The sequence below is a fragment of the Lichenostomus cassidix genome, chromosome 9 (genome assembly GCF_008360975.1).
Source record: "Lichenostomus cassidix isolate B80296 chromosome 9, HeHo_3.0, whole genome shotgun sequence".
NCBI classification, from domain to species: Eukaryota; Metazoa; Chordata; class Aves; order Passeriformes; family Meliphagidae; genus Lichenostomus; species Lichenostomus cassidix.
In genome coordinates this window covers 24803437-24827170 of record NC_139490.1, presented here as the reverse complement: position 1 = coordinate 24827170, position 23734 = coordinate 24803437, and the positions used below count along the sequence as shown (strand labels likewise).

At 43.4% G+C, this 23734-nt stretch overlaps 1 protein-coding gene across 6 annotated transcripts in view; it reads right to left on the bottom strand.

Annotated features, from left to right (window-relative positions):
• Nucleotides 1–23734, bottom strand: part of MYO7B (myosin VIIB) — a 56941-nt gene that overhangs the window by 26661 nt on the left and 6546 nt on the right. For 4 of the 6 annotated variants that reach the window (XM_085070046.1, XM_085070044.1, XM_085070047.1 and 1 more), the window contains exons 2-26: nt 23532–23574; nt 22126–22239; nt 21370–21522; nt 19973–20157; nt 19027–19148; nt 18210–18352; nt 18002–18115; nt 16210–16363; nt 15213–15289; nt 14796–14915; nt 14438–14580; nt 13031–13241; nt 11366–11501; nt 10979–11139; nt 10294–10332; nt 8549–8686; nt 7426–7578; nt 6774–6872; nt 6139–6233; nt 4943–5027; nt 3612–3830; nt 2877–2978; nt 2113–2289; nt 1185–1394; nt 117–284 (exon numbers count right to left, since the gene is read on the bottom strand). In XM_085070046.1, coding sequence (XP_084926172.1) covers nt 117–284; nt 1185–1394; nt 2113–2289; nt 2877–2978; nt 3612–3830; nt 4943–5027; nt 6139–6233; nt 6774–6872; nt 7426–7578; nt 8549–8686; nt 10294–10332; nt 10979–11139; nt 11366–11501; nt 13031–13241; nt 14438–14580; nt 14796–14915; nt 15213–15289; nt 16210–16363; nt 18002–18115; nt 18210–18352; nt 19027–19148; nt 19973–20157; nt 21370–21522; nt 22126–22239; nt 23532–23549 — 3336 coding nt within the window. In that variant the 5' untranslated portion in view covers nt 23550–23574. The remainder of the gene's footprint in view (nt 1–116; nt 285–1184; nt 1395–2112; nt 2290–2876; nt 2979–3611; nt 3831–4942; nt 5028–6138; nt 6234–6773; nt 6873–7425; nt 7579–8548; nt 8687–10293; nt 10333–10978; nt 11140–11365; nt 11502–13030; nt 13242–14437; nt 14581–14795; nt 14916–15212; nt 15290–16209; nt 16364–18001; nt 18116–18209; nt 18353–19026; nt 19149–19972; nt 20158–21369; nt 21523–22125; nt 22240–23531; nt 23575–23734) is intronic. The other 2 variants (XM_085070050.1, XM_085070048.1) reach the window with 2 other exon arrangements.

The window sequence follows — 23734 nt, the reverse complement described above, 5'->3', positions numbered from 1 at the left end:
TCATAACAGTGGCATTTCAAGTACAGTAGCATGAAAGAGCTTTTCTCACTCTTGGTAGAACAGCACAGAAACCAAGGAAAGCAAATGAAAACACAAACATAGCCTGCTTCTCTCACCATATTTGGGCTGTCACTCCTCAACTGGACCTGGCTTTTCCTGCCAAGTGTGTCATATATCTGTGTCATCACGGAGCTGCTCTTAGTGGTGGCATTCTTGGCAAACATTGCTGGCTCTGGCAGGTCCCCCATGAACCTCAGGATGATCACCCACACAACTAGAGAAGCCTATAGCAGCAGAAAGCACAGTCAGTGCCAAAAGGTCCAATGGCTTCATGCCATTTTTTCCTGTTTAGATTAAGAGCATTTTCTTCCTTTACCCAGTCCAAATTGTTAAAATTCCCATTTCCTCTTGCTACTTCCATGAAGAGTTTAGTTTCATACCAAACAACATGACAGCAACACAAAACACTTTCATGCTAAAGGAAGAAGGTACAGCTCTAGTGGGAAGTTCAGATTTCCTCTGTGATTGCTGAGCCCTCACTCTTCCCTTTACTGGCACCTTGCGTCAGGAGGTGTGCTGTAACTGGAGGGAGGTGGAGAAATCTTGGCTAAACTGCATTTGCCCACCTGGACAGATAAGCACTGGAGTGGAGTCTGTCAGGACCCCTCATGCCCAGAACTAGAAAGCCAAGTAATAGCAATTCTTGATGCATGGGATCCTCTCTTCTACCAAGCTGCAATCAAGGAAAACACTCTCCTCGATCCCCCTCTGGTTCAACGGGATATTGGAGGTCTGGTCCTCCCACTTCTGTCCTATCTCACAGACTAGCAACCCTAACCAAGAGCAGAGAGATGGGTAAGCTCTCACGCTTCTTCTCTCTAGTCCACTTTTACCCCCAAAGGGTGACTGGAGAAGTCAAAACACACCTTTGAGTTCCCTCTTTGGCCAGACCAAAGGTAACCAGAGATCCTGTGTTGGGCAGTTGTTTGTGTGAAGTGCCTGTCTACAAAGTGCCAAAAAATGCTGATGGATACTTTCAATACAAGGGCTCAGGACTATCTCCTTGGCTCTGGAGTCTCTGGTTCCCAGGGCTGTGCCAGAGCCAGGACCCAAGGATGAGGGGACCTGTAAAGCCAGGGCTGTGGAGAAAGCAGGTTCAACACCAACAAGAAGGAGCAAGATACCAGGACATTGTCCTTGTCATCATGGTAGAGTAGTGGGTGCCGCAGCTGTCTCCGGATATGTGTATGTGTAGAAGACCCCTGGAAATAAGTAGCTGCAAACTTGGGGAAGGTGTACTCTTCCAAGCTATCTGCTTCCTCTTCTAGCTCCACACTCATGGGAACCATGTCCAGGTCCACTTCCTCCAGCTTGTTAGGCTTTGTTTCCAAGTCCTGTACAGAACATGAGGGAGAAGCATATTTTCTTTTACTGAACTCTGATATTCTTATGTTTTGTTTTGCTCTTCTTTTTTCCCCCTCAGTCATAGGTCTTCCAGAATTTGCCTTTCCAGCTAACCCCAAAGCCATTTACAGCTGCTACCAACAGATCATTTGGACTCAGAGTTTGTGCTTCTGAGATGCCTCTATTCTATATGGCCTTCCCATCTTAGTCCTTCCATCTTGCTGATGAAAAATACCGATAATATTGTTCACATTCTGTACTAATCCACATAGTTCTATTCTGCTCAACCTCTTTCTACACAATTCCAACCTCCACAGCTACAAGGACAAGTATATCCCAAATTTTGCTTTCAAGAATATGGTATAACTTGGGTCATGAACTCTCAGCTTGTTTCAGGCAGAAAATCACTGAGAGCACTGTCAGCAGAGCATGAGGTTGGTGCCAAAATGCAGCGGATGACACTGTTTGTCTGGGCCAAAGAAACAAATGTCCAGTTTGAAGCTACATAGTCCCTAAACTGTGTATAACCAAAAACTTTTGGGAACTGACCTCTGCAAGTAGATGCTTCACTGACTGGATGACTAATTTGGGGCATTCTTTCACTGTTCAGAGGTTCGTTAAACAGAATTGACCACTGATGGAATTCGAACAGTCAGGGGGCTTACACAAAGGATAAGCATGACCCATTACCACTCCACAGCTCTGTACCTCAAAACCCAGAGGAGCCTGTCCTTCTTGGCCTCCAACCATAGAAGGTAAAAACCCAAAAATTTGGTCCACCATTTCTTGGTCACTGATAACATCATGATTTGTTAGTTTATTGGCAAGCACATTCCTCCTTTGTCTTGCTTCTGCCTCCTCTGTCTCCTGAGTTGGCGGGTGTTCCTTTAAACACAGAAATAGGTTAGGCATGACTTGAACATGAACATCGTGAATGAACATCATTCTGCTAGAGTGAAGGGGTATGAAGATTAAACACTTTTACAAAGGTGTGTGACAGTGAGGTCCAGCTCTGTCAGTGCAGTGCTGAAATGGGAAGTCAAATGTTGCCTATGTCAAGCAGCCACAAAGACCTGGCACATCAGCAGCAGGGCCCTGCTCTTACAGTTGTCTTTATGGACTGTGGGCCTATTGATAATGGTGTGTGATTATTCAAGAATTTTATCAACAAGAGATATACAGGAGAACCACAGAATTTCTAACAGCAGAAACCCCCACAATATTTATAATTTTTAAATGTTTTGTGTCAGGAGACTTGTAATAGGATTCAGCATATTCAGCTAAAGTGCCAGTTTATGCTGCAATCAGAAATGTGTATGTGTTTGCCTCGTTCTATTTTCAAAGCATCATTACAAATAGGTTTACAACTATGTCTCCTCTTTCTTTAAATACAGCAGTGCTCAGATGTTTGAGCAAGTCCTCAGATGTCAGCTGGGCAACAGTGGCCAGTCTTCCTCCACCAGCATACCTACCTTTTGTAATCTCACAGCTTCTTCTCTTGCGTTTGGTGGTTCCAGGACTTGGATGAGGTGTTTCTCCTCTTCCAAGTGGATATTCCTGGTTTCCAGCTTGTTCTGTGGACAACAGGGCCATTCTGTGACTGTTTGTACAACTGCTGAGCCAGTTCCCTTCTGCCGTTAACAAACTGTCCACACCAGGACTTTGTCCCAACAGAGGCTCAGTTCTAGATTTGGCATTTTAGGGAACAGGCCACAGGCAGAAATCTGCAAACTGGCTTTGTGCTGTTTGTGCTGCATTAGTACAGAAAGGAAATCAGAGAGAAACCTCCCATGTGCTATGGACTGCCAAGGACTAGTAGCACCTACCAAGACCCACTGCATTGGGATTCCCTTCTGAATGGATCCCTGAGTGCCATTATCAGGCCTTGATGTAGAAATTGATCTCCCCTTGCAGGACTGGCTGATACACACAGATCTTATCTTTTCTCCCTTCTGTCACAGCCACTACAGCTGTGTCAGGGAAGTTTTGATCTGTGATAACGATCACACAAAGCAACTGTAAACAAGTTCAGTCTGCTGAACACTCTGCTGAACACTCTGCTTTTTTATTTGGCAAGAGTTCAAAATAAAATACCCCAAAATAAATATTCACACTCAATGCTATGTTGAGGCAACACTTGCTGGTCATGAAATCTCTATTGGAATTTCATAGAAACAATGTGTTCACAATGTGTCTGTGAGCATTACCTCCCCCTTCATCCTCTGGTAGGTTTGGCGAGCAAACATGCCCCTTGCATATGCCTGTATGACACACGCAGCTTTCTTCTGCTCTGCTACCTTCTGACGCACCAGATAACCACGGCACATGGCCTGGAGCCTGATGATCCGAGCCCGGGTGGCCTCGTACTGCTGAGCCAGCTGCCGGCTGCGGTAAAGGGCCTGCAGGCGCCCAAAGCCCAGCAGCACCTGAGGGTGCAAAAAGAAGTCATTATGGTTCCAAACCACAGAGATGGGTTAGGATGTAGGGTGGGATGAGTAGAAGACAATAAAATTTGGTAACTGGATAAAGACACTGGAAGTGGCTAATGTAATATTACCCTTTAAGCTTTGTTTCCTACCAGTAATACGCCTTTAAAACTAGTATATAGGGTTATCTGGGGGATCTGTTCTAGGGAGTGGGTCCAGAAAGTGACAATGGTAGCCTGGCTGTTTAGACAGGAGTTGCATCACTGATATAGAATAAAGAATGTTTCTGACTGAATCTGGCAGTTTCTCCTCCTGACAGTCTCAAATGGGTTGTATGGGATATAATAATAATCCCTGCCACACAAATACACAATCTGTGAATGCTCCCAGTTTCCCTCCCCCAGAAAATGCCCTATTTGCAGAAGATTAGCCAATATTTTTCACACAGAATCACACAGATTCATCAAGGTTGGAAGACACCTTCAAGATTATCTAGTCCAACTGTCAACCCAGCACCACCATAACAACCCCTAAACCATATCCACAGGTGTCACATCCAGACTTCTCTTCAATGTGTCCCGAGATGGTGACTCTACCACCTCCCTGGGCAACTTATTCCAATGCCTGACCACTCTGTCAGTGAAAATTTTTTCCTAATAGCTAATCTGAATCAGAACTTCCCCTGGCAAAAATTTTGATAATGTGAGATTGATATAATGACTTTTCTGGTAATTTTTTTCGAATTCCCAGTTTTCCTGTAGCAGTTGCAGAAGACACTTTGCTCACAGCATGCTGGGGATGCACAAAGGCTAGGCTTGGGTTTCTGACTATAAGAAGTGTGGGATCACTCATATGTCAGGTCACTGGAGCCAGCCTGCCAAAGGTGAGTTGGGTCCCTATTTCATCAGACAGCAGAAATGTCACAGGTTCAGCAAGCCCTGAGAAGTCCCAGAGCCCTCCTTGGACTTTACACCTTTCTTTACATCCTGTCATCATGTTTTTTCTCCCTTCCCTCGTGAATATGTTAATTCCTAATACTCCACTCAGTGTGGCAGGGCACAATATATAAACACTCACACAAATATATATTCATTGATACACCTTCATCTTACCGTTCTGAATTCCTTCCGGCAGCAGTAGCCTCTCCAGGCTGACTGAATGGCTACAGCAGACTTCTTCTGTTTCAGGAACTGCTTCCTAAGCAGACAGACATATGAGGTGACAAACAATAGGTTAACTCTGTTGCTTCTTATGATAGTAGTAAAGAATGAGGTGGCTTTTATTTTTTCCTTTTACGGGATGTCTATGTTCTGATGCCAACCTTTTTTTGCTGTAAAAATACTCATAGCAACTGCAGACCAAATTAATCCCTGTGGTCAGAGAGCTTTGTAAGAACTGAAAACCACTCCCATCAAGACTGGATAAGTTAACTTCCCCACCTACTAACCTGTTTCTCCCCAGTGTTTTGCTGCCAGGACAAGGAGTCCATCTGAGCAAGATGAACCTACCATGGTACAAGCTGTCACGCTACAGCTGGAAAAGCAGCCCAGAGCTCTGATGGTTTAAAAGTAAAAGCAAGTTGAGTCTTTTGGTTTGGATACTCTGTTGGATAGCAGGCAGAATCAAAAAAGAGGGAAGTTTTGGGGCATTTGTGTCATGTTTTTTAGTTCTTCCTTCATTATGGTCAAGAGTATTTCTAAACCAAACCGAGATTCAGTTCTATATCATGGTTCTGGTTGAGGGGAAACAAGATCAATGAATACAAGTCATGATGTAAAGCATTTAATGAGGAGAAACGTTTATTTGACAGTGACTAAATTTCACTTCTGAAGATATTTCAGACTAAACCAGACACAATGCAAGAATTAGGCATCTTTGGCAAAAACAAAGACTATTTATTTTCTATCTGATTATTTTCTACATCTTGTATCAAAGAAGCATGCTAAATAAGAGAATTCTTGTAGCTCTGAGAAGGGCACATATTCCACATCTGCTTTCCAGATGTGTACTGTTTACTACAAATATTAAGAGCAAATCCTCCTTTCCAGCCTTCTTTTTCATACATGCCACAGTCCTGCACTTTGAAAAACATCACAAAAATAACAAAACTGAGCCAAAACTAATCTTTGTTCAACATCTGCAAAGATACACTGTGCATTGTTACATGATGAGAATGAAGTTTAGGGCTGGTAGAAGGTATAGACTGATACATTTCATACTAAAAAATGCTGCACAGAGTGTGTTCAGCTGGACCACAAAGATGAACTACTTCAAGCTAAAGCAAATTCCCCTCTGTAAAATCACTGACCTGTCCTTCAATCCCCTCATCACCTTCTGGATCAGAAGAACCTTATCTGTGAGTAGATTTTGGCGTTGCAGCTCCAATATGGTGTCATGATGATCCTGTTAAAAGAAAGTGTGGATATGCCAGCTTAGCAGACACACCTACAACCTCTGGAAATGGGACACATGGTCTGAAAGAAGCCCAAAATCACCATGATGTCGCGTAACGTAATTAAAATTTGTTTATGGGACCGCAGTAGGAAGAATGCATGCTACCTGACCAGACCTGGTCTAGCTATAGCCATAAACAAACAAGAATTGGCCTGCAGCAAGACTATTTTTACATGGGAGCATGCTACAGACAAGGTGGTCCTCTGCCACAATACACTGGTATCCTGTTCTTTTTTATGCTCCTATACATTGCACTGTGCTGTTTCAGCGGCAATGCTGTAGAACAGAAACAGGAGCCTCTCCTACACCAAACTCTCTCCATTGAATTATTTGGCCTTCAAGAACAAAGATCCACCCTCAGATTCGAAAGAGAGTTTGTAAGACAACCTAGTCCTCCTCAATCACCACTCTTGCACAAGCAGGCTATGCTGTACTGTGAAGCATCCAGTTTTTCATGAGAAGAAACAACAAACTGTCCCTTTTACTTACTTTAAGGAAAATCTTGGTCCTTCCAACTCGCCAGCTTTCATCCTTGCCCAGCACTGCTTCGGAGATGCTGATGCAGCTCTGTCGAGCATCGTTCTTCAGCTGATGTGCAAAAGCATCGTGATGTTAGGACTTGGCTGTGAAACACAGCAGCTGTACTATGCAAGGATCTACTTGCCCTACATTCCAAAGGGTGAAGAACAGAAACAGATGAGGTCTTGCAGACCTCTGAGCTGACAGTATAATGAAGGGAAGTGTTTCAGCTCAAATTGTCAGGAAGAGGAGGTACGTGATTGCATGAACCAAATGTTCCAGAGTCAAAGTGTGAGGAGGATGTCAGAGAACTGAGAAGTGTGTGATTATAGAAAAGAAACATCTGAGGGCAATGGGAATGGGGATTATGGGCAGTTACCCTGCCTGGGATGTCTGTGTGGAGCAGGCCAAGGACAGCTGGACCTCAAAGCAACTCTGCATTTTCAGCTAAGGTCAAAGGTAGTATTTAAGTATGTAGCTATAATTACTGTGATGACATCTCCTATGCTGACAGCTCTCTCAACTCTGCCAGCAGTAATTCAAGAACTTTCTGCCATGGGAAAGACTAAAGCTTCATAAGGAAAAGTAAGATTAGCCTTAAACCATGTTTTTGCTTACATACCCACTGTCGAAGAGACCACGGCAGAAGAACTCTGTATCTCTCAAAGAACTCCTCAAACCTGTAGCGAATTGGGTACCCAGCTTTCCTGATCTGAATGGTCTCCATCATCCCTGAATATCGCAGCTGTTTGATACATAGTTCCCGATCAAACAACTGAGAGAGAAGGACGACAAGGAGAAGACTTAGCACTGAAAGAAGGTAAACATGCAGTATCCCTCAGAATACGTCTGTTAACCTTCAGCCTCAGAGGGCTTACAAAATGGCCTATTGTGCTTTTTCAAATTGTATTGTTCTTTAGTGCACTAAATTAATTCATTACAAATAGAAACAAGTCACCCCAAAGGGTCTTCAAGTTTGTGTATGGCAGCAGTAGAAACAGTCCATTAACTTCAGTCTGGCTTTAGCAACCATTTTTCATTCTAGAACTGCAATTTCAGATGAACAGTGAATTGATCATATAATTTTGCAGGTGTGAATAACTGCAGTAGCAACTTAGGCCTTTGGGCATATTATGCAAAGCACAGCAGACATCTTTGCTTCTTCCTAATATTTAATCTTATCTGAGATTTAAAATTAGCTCACTAAGCCACATGCAGTACTTCAAAAAAATTTAGTTTACTCGACAAACATCATACAACGTTTTAGAGTAGAACTGGGTTGAAAACCCCAAGTTCCAGCGATGCATCCTAATGACAAACTGACTCCTCCTGTAGTGTCAGATTAAGCTACATCACTCCTCTCACAAACTCCTACAGCTCTCCTATTCTCTCTCAGACTATTTCATAGTATGATCGTTGTTAATCCTAATGTTTTTTGTTTGTCCTCTTGTTGAGGGGCTACAAATTCTTCACTTTTGTCTTTATCTTTACAGAAAAGGCTTCTATAACTCTGCTCAGGAATACACCTATGTGCTTTTTTCCTATCCATTACTCTATGGTGCTTTTTTTGAGATGCATTTAACAATTAACAACACTATATCCTTCTACTATGTTTATTGCAGGAATAGCCTGTACTTCTTGGATGCAACCACGTACAGCTATAAAATGCTACACAGCAACTGAGAGCCTTTTTTCATTACAAACTTTACCAAAGGCAAGAGTTTGTATTGTTGTTAGAATATTACCAATGGTTTCTTGTAGTCATTTGGCTTGATGCAGCGGATGAAGTATGGTTGGCACTGCTCAAGGATTTTCATTAGTTTTTCTAGGGATTGCTTGAACTGTCCTCCCAGTGTCGAGAGCCGCTTGGTGGTATCCAAGCCCTGGGAAGAGAAAGCACATGCTGACTGCAAGATCATTCACTGTCAGAGGCCAATTAATAAACCTTCATATTTTTGTACAACATAACAGTATCCCACAACCACCAGAAAAAAAAATATTTACCTACATGGGAACTAAATTAGCCATCTGCATCTTAATAATTTGGGTTTATTCTTGTAAAGAAACACCCCACTAAGTGCTTTCACCTACTTGGGCACTAAATTCTAGCAGTGGGGGTGGCTGTGGTAGAAGTAATTCCACCTGTAGGAGCTCACGTGAGCCTGTCTCTTCCAACCAAGGCTGCTTAGTGTTGGGCCTGGGTGCCAAACTGTGATTCCTGGGGGTGTGCCTGAAACCTTGGTGAGAAACAGCCACTCCCAAAGCAGGAATAAATTCCAGCCCAGGCATTTTGCTGCCATCATAGGTAGGAATGCTAAAGATCCAGAACAGCCCATTCCTTAGGGATTAGGACAATTGATTACCTTGCTCATTAATACTACAGTAAGCAGTGAAAAGGCAAACTTTTACTGGAGGACAAGGTATGAGGTACTCCAGACTTCCCCAGCCTCTCTGACTGCACAGTTCCACCTGTCTTTTTCACACAAATCATCACATTAGGCCTAAGTTTCTGCCTCTCAGTATGGGCACATTAAATTACACTGACAACAGTACAGATTCCAAGTTTCCAACAAAAGGACTCCATGGGTCTTTTACATACAGGCAATGACCTGATCATTGCAGCACAATGCAGCTGGTTGGTTGGTTGGTTGGTTGGTTTGTTTGTTTGTGGGTTGTGGGGTGGTTGGAATTTTTTCAAAGTAAATAATTTAAAGCCCAGTGGCTTCCCTCACTTCCACGGTCTTTAGGGCACCTCATCCTCCCATTCTTATGTCTCAAATGCCCTTTTGAACACTAAGATTTACACCCTCTGCTTTACTACAGGGCAAGGCTGCCCTCCAGTGATCAATCACTTGTGTCTTTGGAAAACAGCTCCTGGGAATTTCTCATCACAGCTCTGATACATCTTAGGGCTAGCAAGCATCTGAAGTGGCTATGATAACAGCATATACATTTTTTAGCTGTGTAAGAGTTAAAATTGATTTTCACTCTCAGGCCTTTCTGCTGTACCATCAGTGGGATGGCCACACAAGGCCAAAGCCCATGCCCTCATGATCTCACACATACAACATTGTTAAAGCTGGATTTGTTGATAATGATGACTTTTCTGCTGCAGTGTGCCAGGAGAGGAACTCTGAGACCTCAGGACAAAAAAGTGTTTTCTGGCACATCATTCATTATTCTTTTCTACAGCCTGCTTCTTAGGCTTCCCAATGGTGGTCCCATTTATTTGAACATCAACACCTAATTTCTGTGCATTTTGACATGGGGTAGCCCACATTTGCTATTTCTTTTCTTGACATACTGCTGTACTTTTTTTTCAATAACACAGACTTATTGATAGGGACAAAACCCATTACAGCATTAGAGCAATGTAGATACACCTGATATTTGATCTGAAGGTATTAATAGCATTTAAGAGATGCTCAGCCTTAGCATCAGTGCTGCTACTTATACCACTTCTGACATTCTTTGCCCCCAGGATGTTTACCTGTCCATGGCCAGGTGTTCTGGACAGCAGAAAGCCACACTGGGACAAAGACAAAGGAAGAAAGGATAAGATCAGAAAGCAATGCCAGCAGAATAGACAGATAATAGGTAAGTTAGCAAGCTGACTGTTCTGTATCCTGACAGGAAAACTCAAAGATGTAAACAGTAAAAAGCAAAAGTACCTTCACATACTGGTGACACTACATAGTTAAATGTTCAGACATCAATTTATGTGGAAGTTGGAGCAGGACAGAGAACCTGAACTGTGCCCGATGCTGTTTCTAGTCCACTGCACTTTACACCGTATTTTTCACTAGGCACAGACACACCAGGCACAGAGGAGTCTGTGATAATGACCCATCATGAACTCTCTCACGAAGTGTCATCCAGTTGATGACAACATGTGGGGAGGCATCACAACTCATGGTTTTGAGACAGCCTGCAGGCATTGCTACACAGATGTCCAGGGATGCAGAGCTGGGAGACAGGGCTGACACTGCACCTGTTTAAAGCATTAAAACCAGACCCTGACTTTTCCTGCAGCACCCTTGACAGAAACAATTTGAATGAAAGAGATAAGGATTTGGAGAGACAGTGCAAAGGAAAGAGGAGGTCAAGAACAGCCAGAGCTTTTTGGAAGGGAGGAGAAATGAGTTGTTTCTGCCAGATAGTGCCAGTCAGCCAACCTTGTAGACCTGGTCAGATCCAAGATGCCGGATGGTCCCACGTCCCAGACTAGGTGGGGCTGTTTCCACCTGGAAAATCTCTCTCAGGAATTTATTTTTGGAGGAATGGACCACTTGCATTACATTAGCACTCAGTGTGTCACGATTTTTCTCCAGAAAATCTATAGGAAGGAAACAAAATTAGCCTGTCACCTCTGCAGCCTGCTGGTTTTAGCACCACTCTGTCTAGCTAAAATCCACTTAATTTACAGTAACTTGCAAATTGGTTTAGAGTAATCCTCCTGTCCTCCTGATCAACTTCAGATTAACACTACCCTGGAAAGCCACATATCCAGGGCAGGTCATGCCCTTCCCTTCACCCTCCATATCCAGCAGAGATAGGCTCACCTTTTGATTCATAAAAGACAACCCCAGCAAAGTGGCTGATGCCAAACTTGGTATCATGAACACTCTTAGGTGGGATGTAGACTTTACTTTTACCATGGAGGGAATTGATTTTGACAAGCATGGTGGCATCTGTGCCCTAGAAACAAATATAGGTAAAAAAGGATGATTAAGCAGATTGTCCCCAGCACTGGCCTGTGCTCAGCACACAAACAGAAGTGGTGCTTAGAGATAACAAAAGCTCAAATTCTGCTTTCATGTGTATAATTGATCTGGAGGAAGGTCATGCCAAAAGTATCTTCCCTTTTACACAGACCCCTGTCTCAAGCATCATGACAGAACACACCATCAAGCACAGGGCCTGGTGTTCTAGGGCTGTACACAAGCCCCCACAATATTACTAACATCACCAGGTGCACTGAGAATTTACCAGATCTTTGGACCTCCCAAGCAAAGCCCTCCACCAACCTTCTCGTGCCCTCCTACCCAGGAAGCTGTAAGGGCTGCCTGCTCCTTTTCCTGAGCACAGTTCTTCTTGTGCTCCCCAGCTGATGCAAGACTCAGAGATCCCTGGAAGAATCCCTGAGCAGATCCCAGTCAGCATGCCCGGACCATGAGTTCCAGAGGCAAGGCAGTCAGCTGGGTGCTTCTCTTCAAGGGGTGCCATCATGATGCCATCCCCTCATGGGCCATGTGAGCTCTGTGCACTGGCCCATGCCCATGTGCTCTCAGAAGTCACATGCTCTGGAAATCATAGAAGAGATGCTTTCTTGCTCGAACTGTTGGACCACCCTCTTCTTAGGGAAGAAAGGGAAAAGCTGTCTGCCTGTACATGATCCTCTCAAATTGTTACCTGAAGGACTACAAAGGAGCTGAAGTTGGGGCTTGCTTTTCTGGACACCCTCCATTGTCATCTGATTCCTACACCAACACGCCAGCCTAGCCTCACCATGCTCTGCAGATGATGAAAATACTCTACAGGGATGTCTGAGATCAGATGTTACTTTCATCTCTGCTCTTCTGTTTGAGATGACTGGCCTTTGCAGAATAACATTTCACGGAATCACAGAATCATGGCAGACAACAGCCACAGGCTTTCTCTCATGCACTAAGCATATCACCTTGTCATGGAAGGAGATCAGGTTAGTCAAGCAGGGCCCTTGCTGACTGGGTCTGATCACCTTGTTGTTCTGTACATGCTCTATGATGGTGCTCAAAATGATATGTTTATGACCTTCCCTGGCAGCAAGGTGAGCTGCCAGGCCTACAGTTCCCCTTCAGTTCCTCACAATGGTGACATTGCTCAATTAAGTCTGTCAGCCAGGGGAAGAAAGAGCAAGCTGCAGACCAGACCAACAGCAGAGCAATACTCAAACAATGAACGATTCCAAAGATTTCCTAAGAAGCCCTTGTTAAATGATCCGGACTCCCTTCTCTGTCTGGAATAGCTGCAAGAGTTTCAACAGCAAGGCACCAGGAAGAGCACATTCCAGCAGAGAGCGAAGCAGCTGTATAGCGAGCTAATTTGAAAGAAACATCTATGGGGAGAAGATATTGCCTCTCCTAATGTATCTGAAAGCCACTTTTGCACTTGCATGTGTCTAAACCTAAGTGTTACTTGTGAGTTGTGTGCAAAGCCAGGCATTACGAATGAAACCAGAAATTTACCTTTGGAAACCTGCTCTCTTCATCAATGAGGGAGATTATATTCATGGGCTTGAGTGCAATGACTTCCAGAGCCTGGCGGTTATCAGTGAAGTCAATGTTGTTCCAGGCAATGTGCTCTGCAAGATATTCTTCTTGCTCCAGCTTGAAGACATGGTGCACGAAGAACTGCTGAAGGTGCTCATTTGCAACATTAATGCACAGCTGCTCAAAGCTGGGGAAGGACAAGACGAAAGCCCATGGTAGGCCAGTGCTGCACTGCTTTCTGCTATTTGTTTATCCTCTACATTAAATTCATATCCAGATTTACTACTGCCATATTCCATGGTGCTGGTGACCACCATCACTGTACGTTGCCAATCTTTGCAATGCAAGGGGAAGCATTTTCTCTGCCATGGCAAAGACCAGCAGCAATGAGCCAACTGATGACTGAATGTTGCTGAGTAGGTAAGAAAATATCTTTTACATCTTTCAAGAAACTCCAGAGATAAAGGGGAACATGTAACTGCAAAATCACTTGACTTATGAGCATGTGACAGGTTTTTGCTTGTACTAGCACAACCACTTCTTCCGTTAGTTACGCCTTTATGCTGCACCTGGGTGTCACTACCTGGTACTTGCTGTGGCACACTGTGTGTGCCTCTGGGGTGCTCACCGCAGTGAGGACCCATGGGGAGTGCAGACCTTGGGGACAGCACAAAATAACAGGAGAGAACTCAAAAAATAGAAGACAGACTGTAAAGATCCTAGATTCTGTTCCAAGTCACTGAGGAATATTATCTGGTTGAAAGCAAGAGGCATTGGTTGAAACGGATTACAAAAGATTGCAGAGTATGTGCTGATGGTTTGTGGAGAACTGATGGTACCTGAGAAGTGAGAATTGCTGCCCCACCTCACCTCCCCCCCAAGACAAGGGCAAACAGAAATACTGCTTTAGGAATGCAAACACCAGCATCAGGGGAAGAGACAGCAGTGACATGCAGTAACACAATGGTGTGCTGGTCAGGGACTTTTTACTACATGCCAAATGTATCCCAAGAGACATTATAAAATACTACGGAACAGGAAAGTTTAGTATAGAGTCACACGGATATACCACATCCTTACATAGTGGCTGCCTGCTCATAGTAGCTCCATAGCCATCTCCCCTTCAAAAATTCCTCAGGTTCTGGAATAGCCATGCCCAATGGCTGCACTAAAGTAAAGGCTGGGGAAGGAGGCAGAAATATGCTCAAGACTGAAAAAAAATGGAATCTACGTGATCTTAATTGGGAAAATCCAGTAATGGAATTTTCACAATTTTTCTGAGAATCAGGATGACAATGAAAGAGCATGTATCTGTTTTTTCATTCTTTCCCTTTACATCAGCTGCATTCACCTTCCTATTGTATTGCATCTGGAGTCTCCCACCTGTTGTTGCTGAAGTTTTCAAACCCAAAAATGTCCAGCAGTCCAATGGATTGACGTCTGTCTTTAGGCTTCTGAGAAGCTGGGTTGAAAATGGCTAAGTTGATCTTATTCACTATCCACAAGAAAATCTGTCCATATATACCCTGAGAAAAGTAATGAAAGAGGAATTAGAGCCCATCATTAGAGTCTTTGGACACATCTTACTGCTTGTTATTGTGCTGTCAAGCTATGCCTAAGAACTGCAAGGGCCTGGAGCCCTCTGGGTCAATGTTTATCACATAAGGCTCCTCAGGGAGGAAGAAAGACAGCTCTGAAAACATCCCCAGTCTTTAAACAGGGAAGCTGTGAGCACCAGTACCTTCACAAAGGCATCCCTCCCATCTGCAGCTTGAACCACATTCAGAGGCCTGGACACACTTTCTCCTCGGACAATGATGGAGAGGTTTGTGAGGCTGTTCTGGAGTTCACTGGAATCCACCTGGAGGAATAGTCATAGGAACCTGGTCATGCCAGGAGATCCAGCAAAGTTTGTACCAGGAGGAGGGCTACAACAAACTGCTTGTCTACCGGCATCCACCGGCAACTTGATGTCCCAGTTATGGATCTCCTGGCTTGGAGAGACATCTGCAACAGCATGACTGGAGTGTCAGCAGGATAGAGGGGACATGCCTGTTGAATGTGCATTCCTACATAAACTCTAGAGGTGTGCTCTGCCAGTGTGCGCAGGGAACAAGGGAGAAGGAAGAACCAACAGGAGAAGATGGTAGTCCATTACCTCCAGCAGTTTGGTAGCAATGGAGAAGTGTGGTGAGTCCATCACATCGGAGCAGTCCAGGTTGTCGTACACAGCCGCTGAAAGGAGGAAACAGCCAGTCTCAGGGGGAACCATCACTATTGTTAATGTAGCTGTATTTCTGTGACCCCATAGTGCTGGGAATGTGGCAATGTACTCAGTTCTCATTTGAAACTGACAGGTTTGGTGATTTTACCAAGAATGGTCTTGATTTCACTTGGGGATCCTGGGATCTATAGGGCTTTTTCAAGTCTAGAACATCAGGCTAAAAATAGCAGCCAAACTGACAAGGTTATACATTTAAAATAGTTACTATTGGAGATCTGGGGAAGTGATATCTGACTCCAGAAAATGTGTTTCTGAAAATATTTTTCCTGTGTATCTGGTTTGTGGGAAATTTAGAAAACAAAGGGGAATAAAAGAAATCCCTAATTTTAGTAGTCAGCATTAATCCAAAGAATCCAGCTGCCATCACTGTATCAGTCCCTCTGTATCACAAAGGGAGGACTTTCTAAAATGTGAGAGCTTCTGGCACTTGCTGGTGGGTTTCACACTGTGCCTGTCCATACCAGAAGCGCATCTATGCAGGTGAGTGTCCAGCAGACTTAAGCAGGAGGATGGCTGCTGTTACCTCCATGGCAAACATACTCCTGTGTCCTCTGGCTTGTGCAGAACAACAACCAGCAAATGTAACATGGCATTGTACTCTGCTGTTTCAGTTTGTGTGATAAGGGCCTATTTACAACCATGGAGACCTGACAGCATGGCAAAATAATAATAAGATGCTGTTTTTCAAAACACTTGGCAGTGGAGTCACAAAACAGAATTTCATGGTGCTTATCTGCCTGCCCTTCCAACTCTGTTCACCTGTTAATACAGGGCAGAGTAGCACAACCTAATCTGAGCAGGTGGAAGCAGGAAGCACCTAAGGGAAGCACCTTTACCATTGAGTCTAAGGAAAGGTAAATGCTGAGTTTACCTTGGAACTCTACATTCCCTAAGTGCAGGATCGCAGCCAGCAGCTTGCTGATGTCCCAGTGCTCAGAGTCTGAGAACATGAGGATCTTCATAGCCGAGCGGATGTGGGCATAATCCTTAGCGTCATTCCGTCCATCGCAGGACATGCAGTTGCCCTGCAAGTACACCAACAGGTAAGGAAAATCCTCCTGGTACCCAGACAAAGACGAAAGCACCTGCAGACTGACAAACCTTTGTACAGTGTGACTATCTTATGAATCCACAGGGACGCAAAGTAAAAACTTATTTAGGCATTCTATAACTTCTTCCCATGGTTGTATCTTCCTTCATCTTTACTCTGAAAAAGAACCCATCAGCAGAGGGCTCAACAATGCATTTCTCCAGGGCTAGACTGAATACTGGGGAAACCAATAGGAAAAGCTGAGGGGAAGGCTGCTCTGGAGCAGAAGGACAGGAAGCTTTGACAAGGTTACATACACTTACAAGGCCATGCCTGTTTCTTTGGTTTCTTCTCTCTGTCTTGTCAATGGAAAATTAAGAGCCCTCATCCCAAAACAAAGCAAGTCAGACTGGATAAATATTAGAGGGCAGATCTCAAAATCAAAATATTAGGTTCTAGTGGAAAGCAAATGGAAGCATGCAAGGCAGCATCAGAAGAGCCTTCATCAAAGCCTGCACAGCAGGTCCGAGGATGTTGCTTCTGATAGAAACTATTTTCAGCCCTCATGGAGATGGGGAAATGCCTTTTTTATCCTTGCTGTTTCTGACAATATAGTGTGATGATTACAAAAACAAAATATTCCGGGACAATTCAGTTTACAGCACGTAAACATGCCAGCTTGTGCAACAGCTGACCTTAACAAAACCACGAATATATGCTCCTTCAATCCAATCCTCCTATCTCAGTGTCACACTGCCCTACTGCAGACACAGGGGCCTTTTTATGGAATGGCCAATGGGTTAATTGCACTAATTGCACTCATCAGCTTTGCTGCAAGATCATTGCTATTTTGAAAGTGTTACATTTGGGAAAAAATCTCCACAACTTTAATGGTTTTGCTTTTGAGACTTCAGAAATAGATTATAGACTTTTTTAATTTCCTAAAAATTAGATGCCTAGCTCCAACTAATTCCTGTAGAGGCAGCACTTAAACCCATTTTTTCCACAGCTGTAGAACAACCGAAAACAAACCAGCTGGTGTATTTAACACAAGGCATCTACACTAGCTAAAGGACAGGATTTTCATCATTACTTTCACGTGCTAAACCACTCAGCTATTTTCAAAAATCTCACCTATGAAGACCCCACTTCTGACACAATGGCATCATATACCCAGATGTGCTCATTAACATCAATCACGGGAGGTTACATTGAATGCCAGCTGCCTGCATTATGGTCATAAGATTTATTAGATATAAGGACTGCGATTCTTATTCATTTTCCTCTAGATACACACGTGTGATTACTATTCTCCCTGGCATGAGATCCCTTGCATTTCTCTGAAACTGTGTTGGGGAAAGTGGGGGATGTTGTCCACATTCTGCTTTAGGGTTTCCTTTGTTTCTTAAGTCTGACTTTGAGAGAAAGCTTTGACCTACCACAAGCTGCTTCTCCCAGCAAGCAATTATAATCACAAGGAGCTGCAGATGGTAATTACCAAATATGAACAGTCCTTTCCTTAGAGTACCAGAAGCAGTAACACCAAAAGTGCTGTGAGCATCAGTTTCAGATACTTATTGTATTGTCCACCAGTGGGCAGAGGGATAATGGAGAATAAAGCCGAGATTTTTACCATAGTAAGATAAGTGTACTCTGAGGCAGTGCCCAGATTCAGCATCTTTTTCTGCTCTGTATTCATCCCCATTAGCATGCAGTAGAAGATGTGATAGTTCCTCTCCTCTGGAGCCTAAAAAAGAAAAGAAAGAGGCCAATGGACAGCCTTGTCAGGATAAGCTTCTAACACAAGAACAGGCAGAATGTACACCTGCCAGTGCCCTCACCTGCCGGCAAACCCGGGACTTCTCCAGGAGAAACTGTTCTATCCGGGCTCCTTCTATCACGCCATTTTGGTTGAAGTGAATATCAATGTATTTCCCAAAGCGGCTTGAATTGTCATTTCGAATTGTCTTGGCATTTCCAAAAGCTGAGGGGCAAGGGACAGAGTTAGAACCTTGCTTATTGCAGCTCATGAACATCAAGCCTATTTTTTTGCCCTTCTATTTTGCTGCTAGTATTTTACATGTTGTGTTCCAAATGACAGTGCTGAGAAGCACTGGAAAATGTCTTGTCTCAGTCTGCCTCCTGAAGAGACAGGCAGGCATACTGTGCACCCAGATAATTGGGTCCTAAAATACATATTCAAATGATCCAAATGTGGTCTACATGTGGCCAGCCAAGAAATCTGGGCAAGTCTGAAGACCTCCAGAAGGATTTACTGGGCACATGTTGATCCCTGTACAGAGAAAGATGGGTGTCTCAGGGAGCTCCCCTACATATACATCCATGTTTGGCCAGTCACTTTGTCACTATCTAAGGCAAATCTTAAACCAGGAGGCTTTGCCTTGGGCTTTGCATTCCTAAGGACTCTTGTGCTCCCCCCAGTTCCAGGTTACATACTATAGTAGCATCTCCTTCTACAGCATGAGAGCAAAGCTGCTGTGGACTGCATGGGAACATGGCAGAAAAGTATTGAGAACATCTACAGTGCATCACCAGTGTTACCAGTTAAGCAGATACAATGGTTCAAAGATCTGTTTCTGATTTTTTTTTATCCTGAGATAAATGTGTTAAATCAGCCATGTTAGCTAAATAACCCACCTTCCAGAATGGGGTTGGCCTCTAGGATCTGCTGCTCTATCCAGGAATGCTGGCCACTGACAGCTGCCAAAAACTGTAGTATTAGCTTTGTGCTTTCTGTTTTACCAGCTCCAGATTCTCCACTGCAGTAAGAAACAAGATCATTATAGGCTTCTTTTCTTTCTTTTTTGTAAAATGGCAGACCAGGTTAAAAAAAAAAATCCAATTTAAGTTTACCCTGTGAATGGCAGACCATAGAGGGCTGGAAAATTCGAGTCTTTTATCTTTGGCTCAGATTTAAGGTTTTTTTCAGACTTTTCTCAGACTTAGGCTGAGAAGTAAATTGTCCCACCAATTGAAAGAGGCAAATCCATGGAAGTCAGTCTGTACCTGTACAAATTAAGTGACCACTTACTTTCCTTCTTTATTGCATTACCAGATTGTCAGTGCTAGTTTTAGCACATCAACTGAGTTGACTCAGCGATAATCAGATACTATTGCAATGAGACTATCTGCTTCTTCATATTGATAACAAAGAGAAAATGGATTCTTTATAAGACAAAGAAAACTTTCCTCCATCTTTGGGTTAGCAGAGGTTATTTCTCTTCAGGAAAGGGCTATTCTCAGAAACTACATGTAACAGAAATATCTTGTCTCCAAGGTAAAAGACAGCCCTACATCGCACAGGCTCGGGTGTTATGTTTCTGTATGTAGTAACCATGTGCAGAATGTACAACCACATTCAAAGATTCTGGGGGAAAAAAACGGACTTTGGAAATCCTTTGCTTATAGTCTACATTTTACAGCCCTAACTGAAAACAAAGAAGCAGGGAAGAAAATATTTCCTTCCTGTTGTCTCTAGTCTTATCTGTGCCCTTCCATTTAGAAAGTCTCCTGTGTCCACAAAGATGCCCCAAAACCATGCCAGATTTGGTTTCTGCTATTTGTGCTCTCCAAATCCAGTCACCTGATCACACAGCACTGGTCTCTCTTATTCCTCTTCATATTGAAGTAACAGTTGTCTGCAATGGCAAAGACATGAGGTGGAAGCTCTCCAATCCTCTTGTTACAATACAGTCTGATCTGATCCACCGTGTAGAGGGGCAGCAGCTGGTATGGATTCACTGCTACAAGGATTGATCCTGTGTAGGTCTGGAAAACAGTTGAGAGCGTTATTGTGACAGCAAACCTGCAAAGAAGAATACAACCAAAGCCACTCGCAGTATAAATCTAAACAGGAGGGAAGCCTGGGAGATCACAGCAACACTTGAGTGAGGCTGAGAGCCCAGCTACTCACTATCAGCTGCTGTTAAACATCCCAGGATAAGGAGGGTTTTGTTCAAGGAAGAATGCTAAGTGTGATCTTGCCAAATCACAGCTCAGCTCTCTGTCTCAAGCTGAAGTATACAAAAGTCCAATTTGACCTGCCACTTTTGCGTTATCATAAGGTGTTTTGCAGTGTTTTGTTAAGCTGCTTTTGCATTCTAGTGCAACTGTAGCTGAACTTTGCTAATGGGCCAAGTTATAGTTGTGCTATTCATACAGTGATTTAGAAACATTTGTATGCAGCACCACCAGTGAAATGACAGAGGCTGTTGAAGGCTGTGGAGGTGCAAGGCGATAATATTGTTCAAAAATTACATGAAACAACAGCAGGCTGCTAGAGTCTAATGTAACAGGTCTATACACACACCTTGGTAGTTATAACTACAGCATCTATAAAATAAGTCCTTTTTTACACTAAACATCATCACACCTATGTTGTAAGAGGCAGCTTCTCTCCAGTACTGTATATAACATGGGAGGCAAAGCATGCAAAAACCTGAATATTACTTATCATATTACAAACTAGACACTAAGGAGCAAAGAAAATAAAAATGCCAAATTGCCCAGTTACAGATAAAACTTGTAATGGACAAAGTATCCAGATTTATTCATTAACCATCTTATTATATCAAAATCAAGTAAATGTTGGCTTGGACTGAGAGACAGTTGAAATCATGTCACTGTGTACTAGTTAGGCTGATCCTGCAGGTAATAACAGCACTATGATGTAACATGGGCTGGATCTAGCTCACTGTCAGTGACTGGTGGCAATGACTGCTCTTGGAGAAAGTAAGTTGGGTCACTACCTCTGCTAGCACTGTGGCTGAGGGGCTGCTGGTAGCTCTCTTCTTCACAGCCAAAGTACTCAAGTGAAAGAAGAGAAAAAGCTATGTTGTGTCTCCTTGACACATTCAGTCAGTAATGGAGTCAGAGGGCCCCATGGGTGAAAGGCTCACAAGCTGCTCAAGTCACTTGTTAAATGTAGAGGCCGTTCCTGGAAGCGACCAGCCTGTTCCTTGAAGTTACTGTGGCACTCACATAGATTTTGTGCTTCTGGTGTCGGATGAGGAGGTTGTGCACCATGCCAGCTTCATGGAGATCCCCGAGGCGGATCATATCCTCTACCCCCTGGACAGAGGAGGGGTGCATCAGATGCACCATATGCATGTTCCGAGCCGTGATCCAGTGTTCCTGACAAAGGCAAGGCATGGACTTTAACATGTGATGCTGTGGCTCAGAGGCAAGCAAAGGAGAGCTGGTTAGGCTAGAGTGAGCTTCAGCATAATGCATGCTCAAGCAAGCACATTCTAACAGACAGATGACTGACCTACAGGAATTAACTGGTTTGCTGCTTCCCAGGATTAGATGGTTTAAAACACTGAAGCCATTCAGGTGGGTTCTGAACAGCACCAATTTTAATACTTGTTCAGAGTGCAACTCTGTCATCACAGGCAGAATACTGTATGAGGCAGGAATAAGCTGATTTCAGTGGGATGGTCTTTCCACCTAAAGCTTCAGCAAATTTAGGGATTGGAGCCCATCTTTTTCCTAACCATGTAGATATAACCTCTATTTCATGAAGCTTTGAATCTTCCTAGTGCTTGGACCTGGAGATACCAGATGACCATCCTATATTTGCCTTATTTCTGTAGTCTTTCTTTCAGTATATCCTACCAGATACTATCAAAGTCAGACCATCTGGATAGATGGAGCTTTGGTTTGACCCAATAGGGCCTTCTCTCATACTTTTAAATTTTATATTCATCTTTCACAGAAGGTTATAGCGTAGCCTACCTTGCCTTCATCATCTTCCAGCAAGATCCGTCCTGAGTCAGATTCCTTCACAACTGCCCCAATAGGGACATTAAATTCACTGTTTGGTTGAGTGTCCAGCCACACATGATCACCCTGGGGAGAAAAAAGTTACTGTCAAGTACAATGACATACTCGATGCCATGCAGTTCACAGGCAAACACCTCTTGGTCTTCCTTTTTCAGTAATTTGATTTCTTTAGCAGTGTTTAACTGGGTAAGTTCTTACTGCTTGCAGGCAGTACATTCACAGACCTCTGAATTCTACTCCCAGCTCCACAGCTGATCTGGAACGTGACTTTGGACAAGTCATCAAACCCAGCTGTCTCACAAGAGGAAATGAGGCAACACCTTTTCCAAGGACAGAAATAATACAGCTCCACTACCTCTCAGAGGCTGGCTGGGGGCACAGCGAGTGCTGGGGAGCTGCCCTGGCAGCCTCAAATGAGCTATCATATCCTCTCAAGAAGAGATTCTTGAGAACACAGACTTTACCAGGAAAAAGAAAAACAAACAAACAGATGTACAGACTGGATGCCTGGAAACATAGAGGGCTCTGTTGTGAGAATTTTTAGACATATATTTTTCCTGCTATAGCTGAAATGTGAGTGCATGCATGACCTCTCTTAGGAAAAAACCCACCAACATTCTTTATCCAGCCCAGCTCCTCTATTCACATTTGCAGAGGCTTGACAACACCTGGCCCCTCTGTAGGGTAAGCAAACACTGGTCTGCTATCCCTGAAGGAATTGGTGAGTCACAGCTGCCCTTTCCTAGGAACGAGCAGCATCTTGGTGTTACCTGAACCAGTGTCCTGGTTATACTCCCCTACTCCAAGTCCTCAGGGAAGACATTTTCTTGCTCCAGGCCTTAATACAGATTCAAACAGAAAGATGGAATAAAAACTGAACAGAGTTGTAGATCAGTGGAGTTTCTAGCTGTGTCTTGTCATATATAACTTCTGTTACACACTGTAGCATTGATTGTCAGTTTCAATGTTTTTACTGAAAAAATTATTTCTTTTTCCTCTCAAAATACTTTGTGGCTTACATTTAAAACCAAACAACCAATGTAAAGCATCTATAAACATTGCACGAGATTATGAAGAATGTTACAGACTAACAGCTCTCATTTGTGTTGAATAAAACTCCAGAGGTAACTTGTGTGGTTTCAGTGCCACACCCTGTGACAGAGGTCACCTCCTGAATAAGAGCATGGCCTGGTGAGTCAAGACATCTCTGCTTCCCTAATCCAGGCTGAAATTATTTTATACTTTGTTGATAATAGATTATTGCTACTTTCTTTTTGATTGAACCATGATGTTAAGGTAATTTTCTCCTCTTTGGGCCTCAGACTCATCACTAAATCAAAGCAAAGAGAAGGACTTACCTTTCTGAAAACCACCATTATGTTTCAGATCACTGTATGCAACCTGCATGCCAAGAACATAATGTTAGGCCAGAAAAAGTCTTTGATGAGAACAGACAGAAGGGTTTCTTTGCAAAAAAAAAAAAAAAAAAAAAAAAACCCAAACAATAAAACCCCACCAAAACAACAAAAAAAAACCCACAAAAAAACCCCAAAACCAAAAC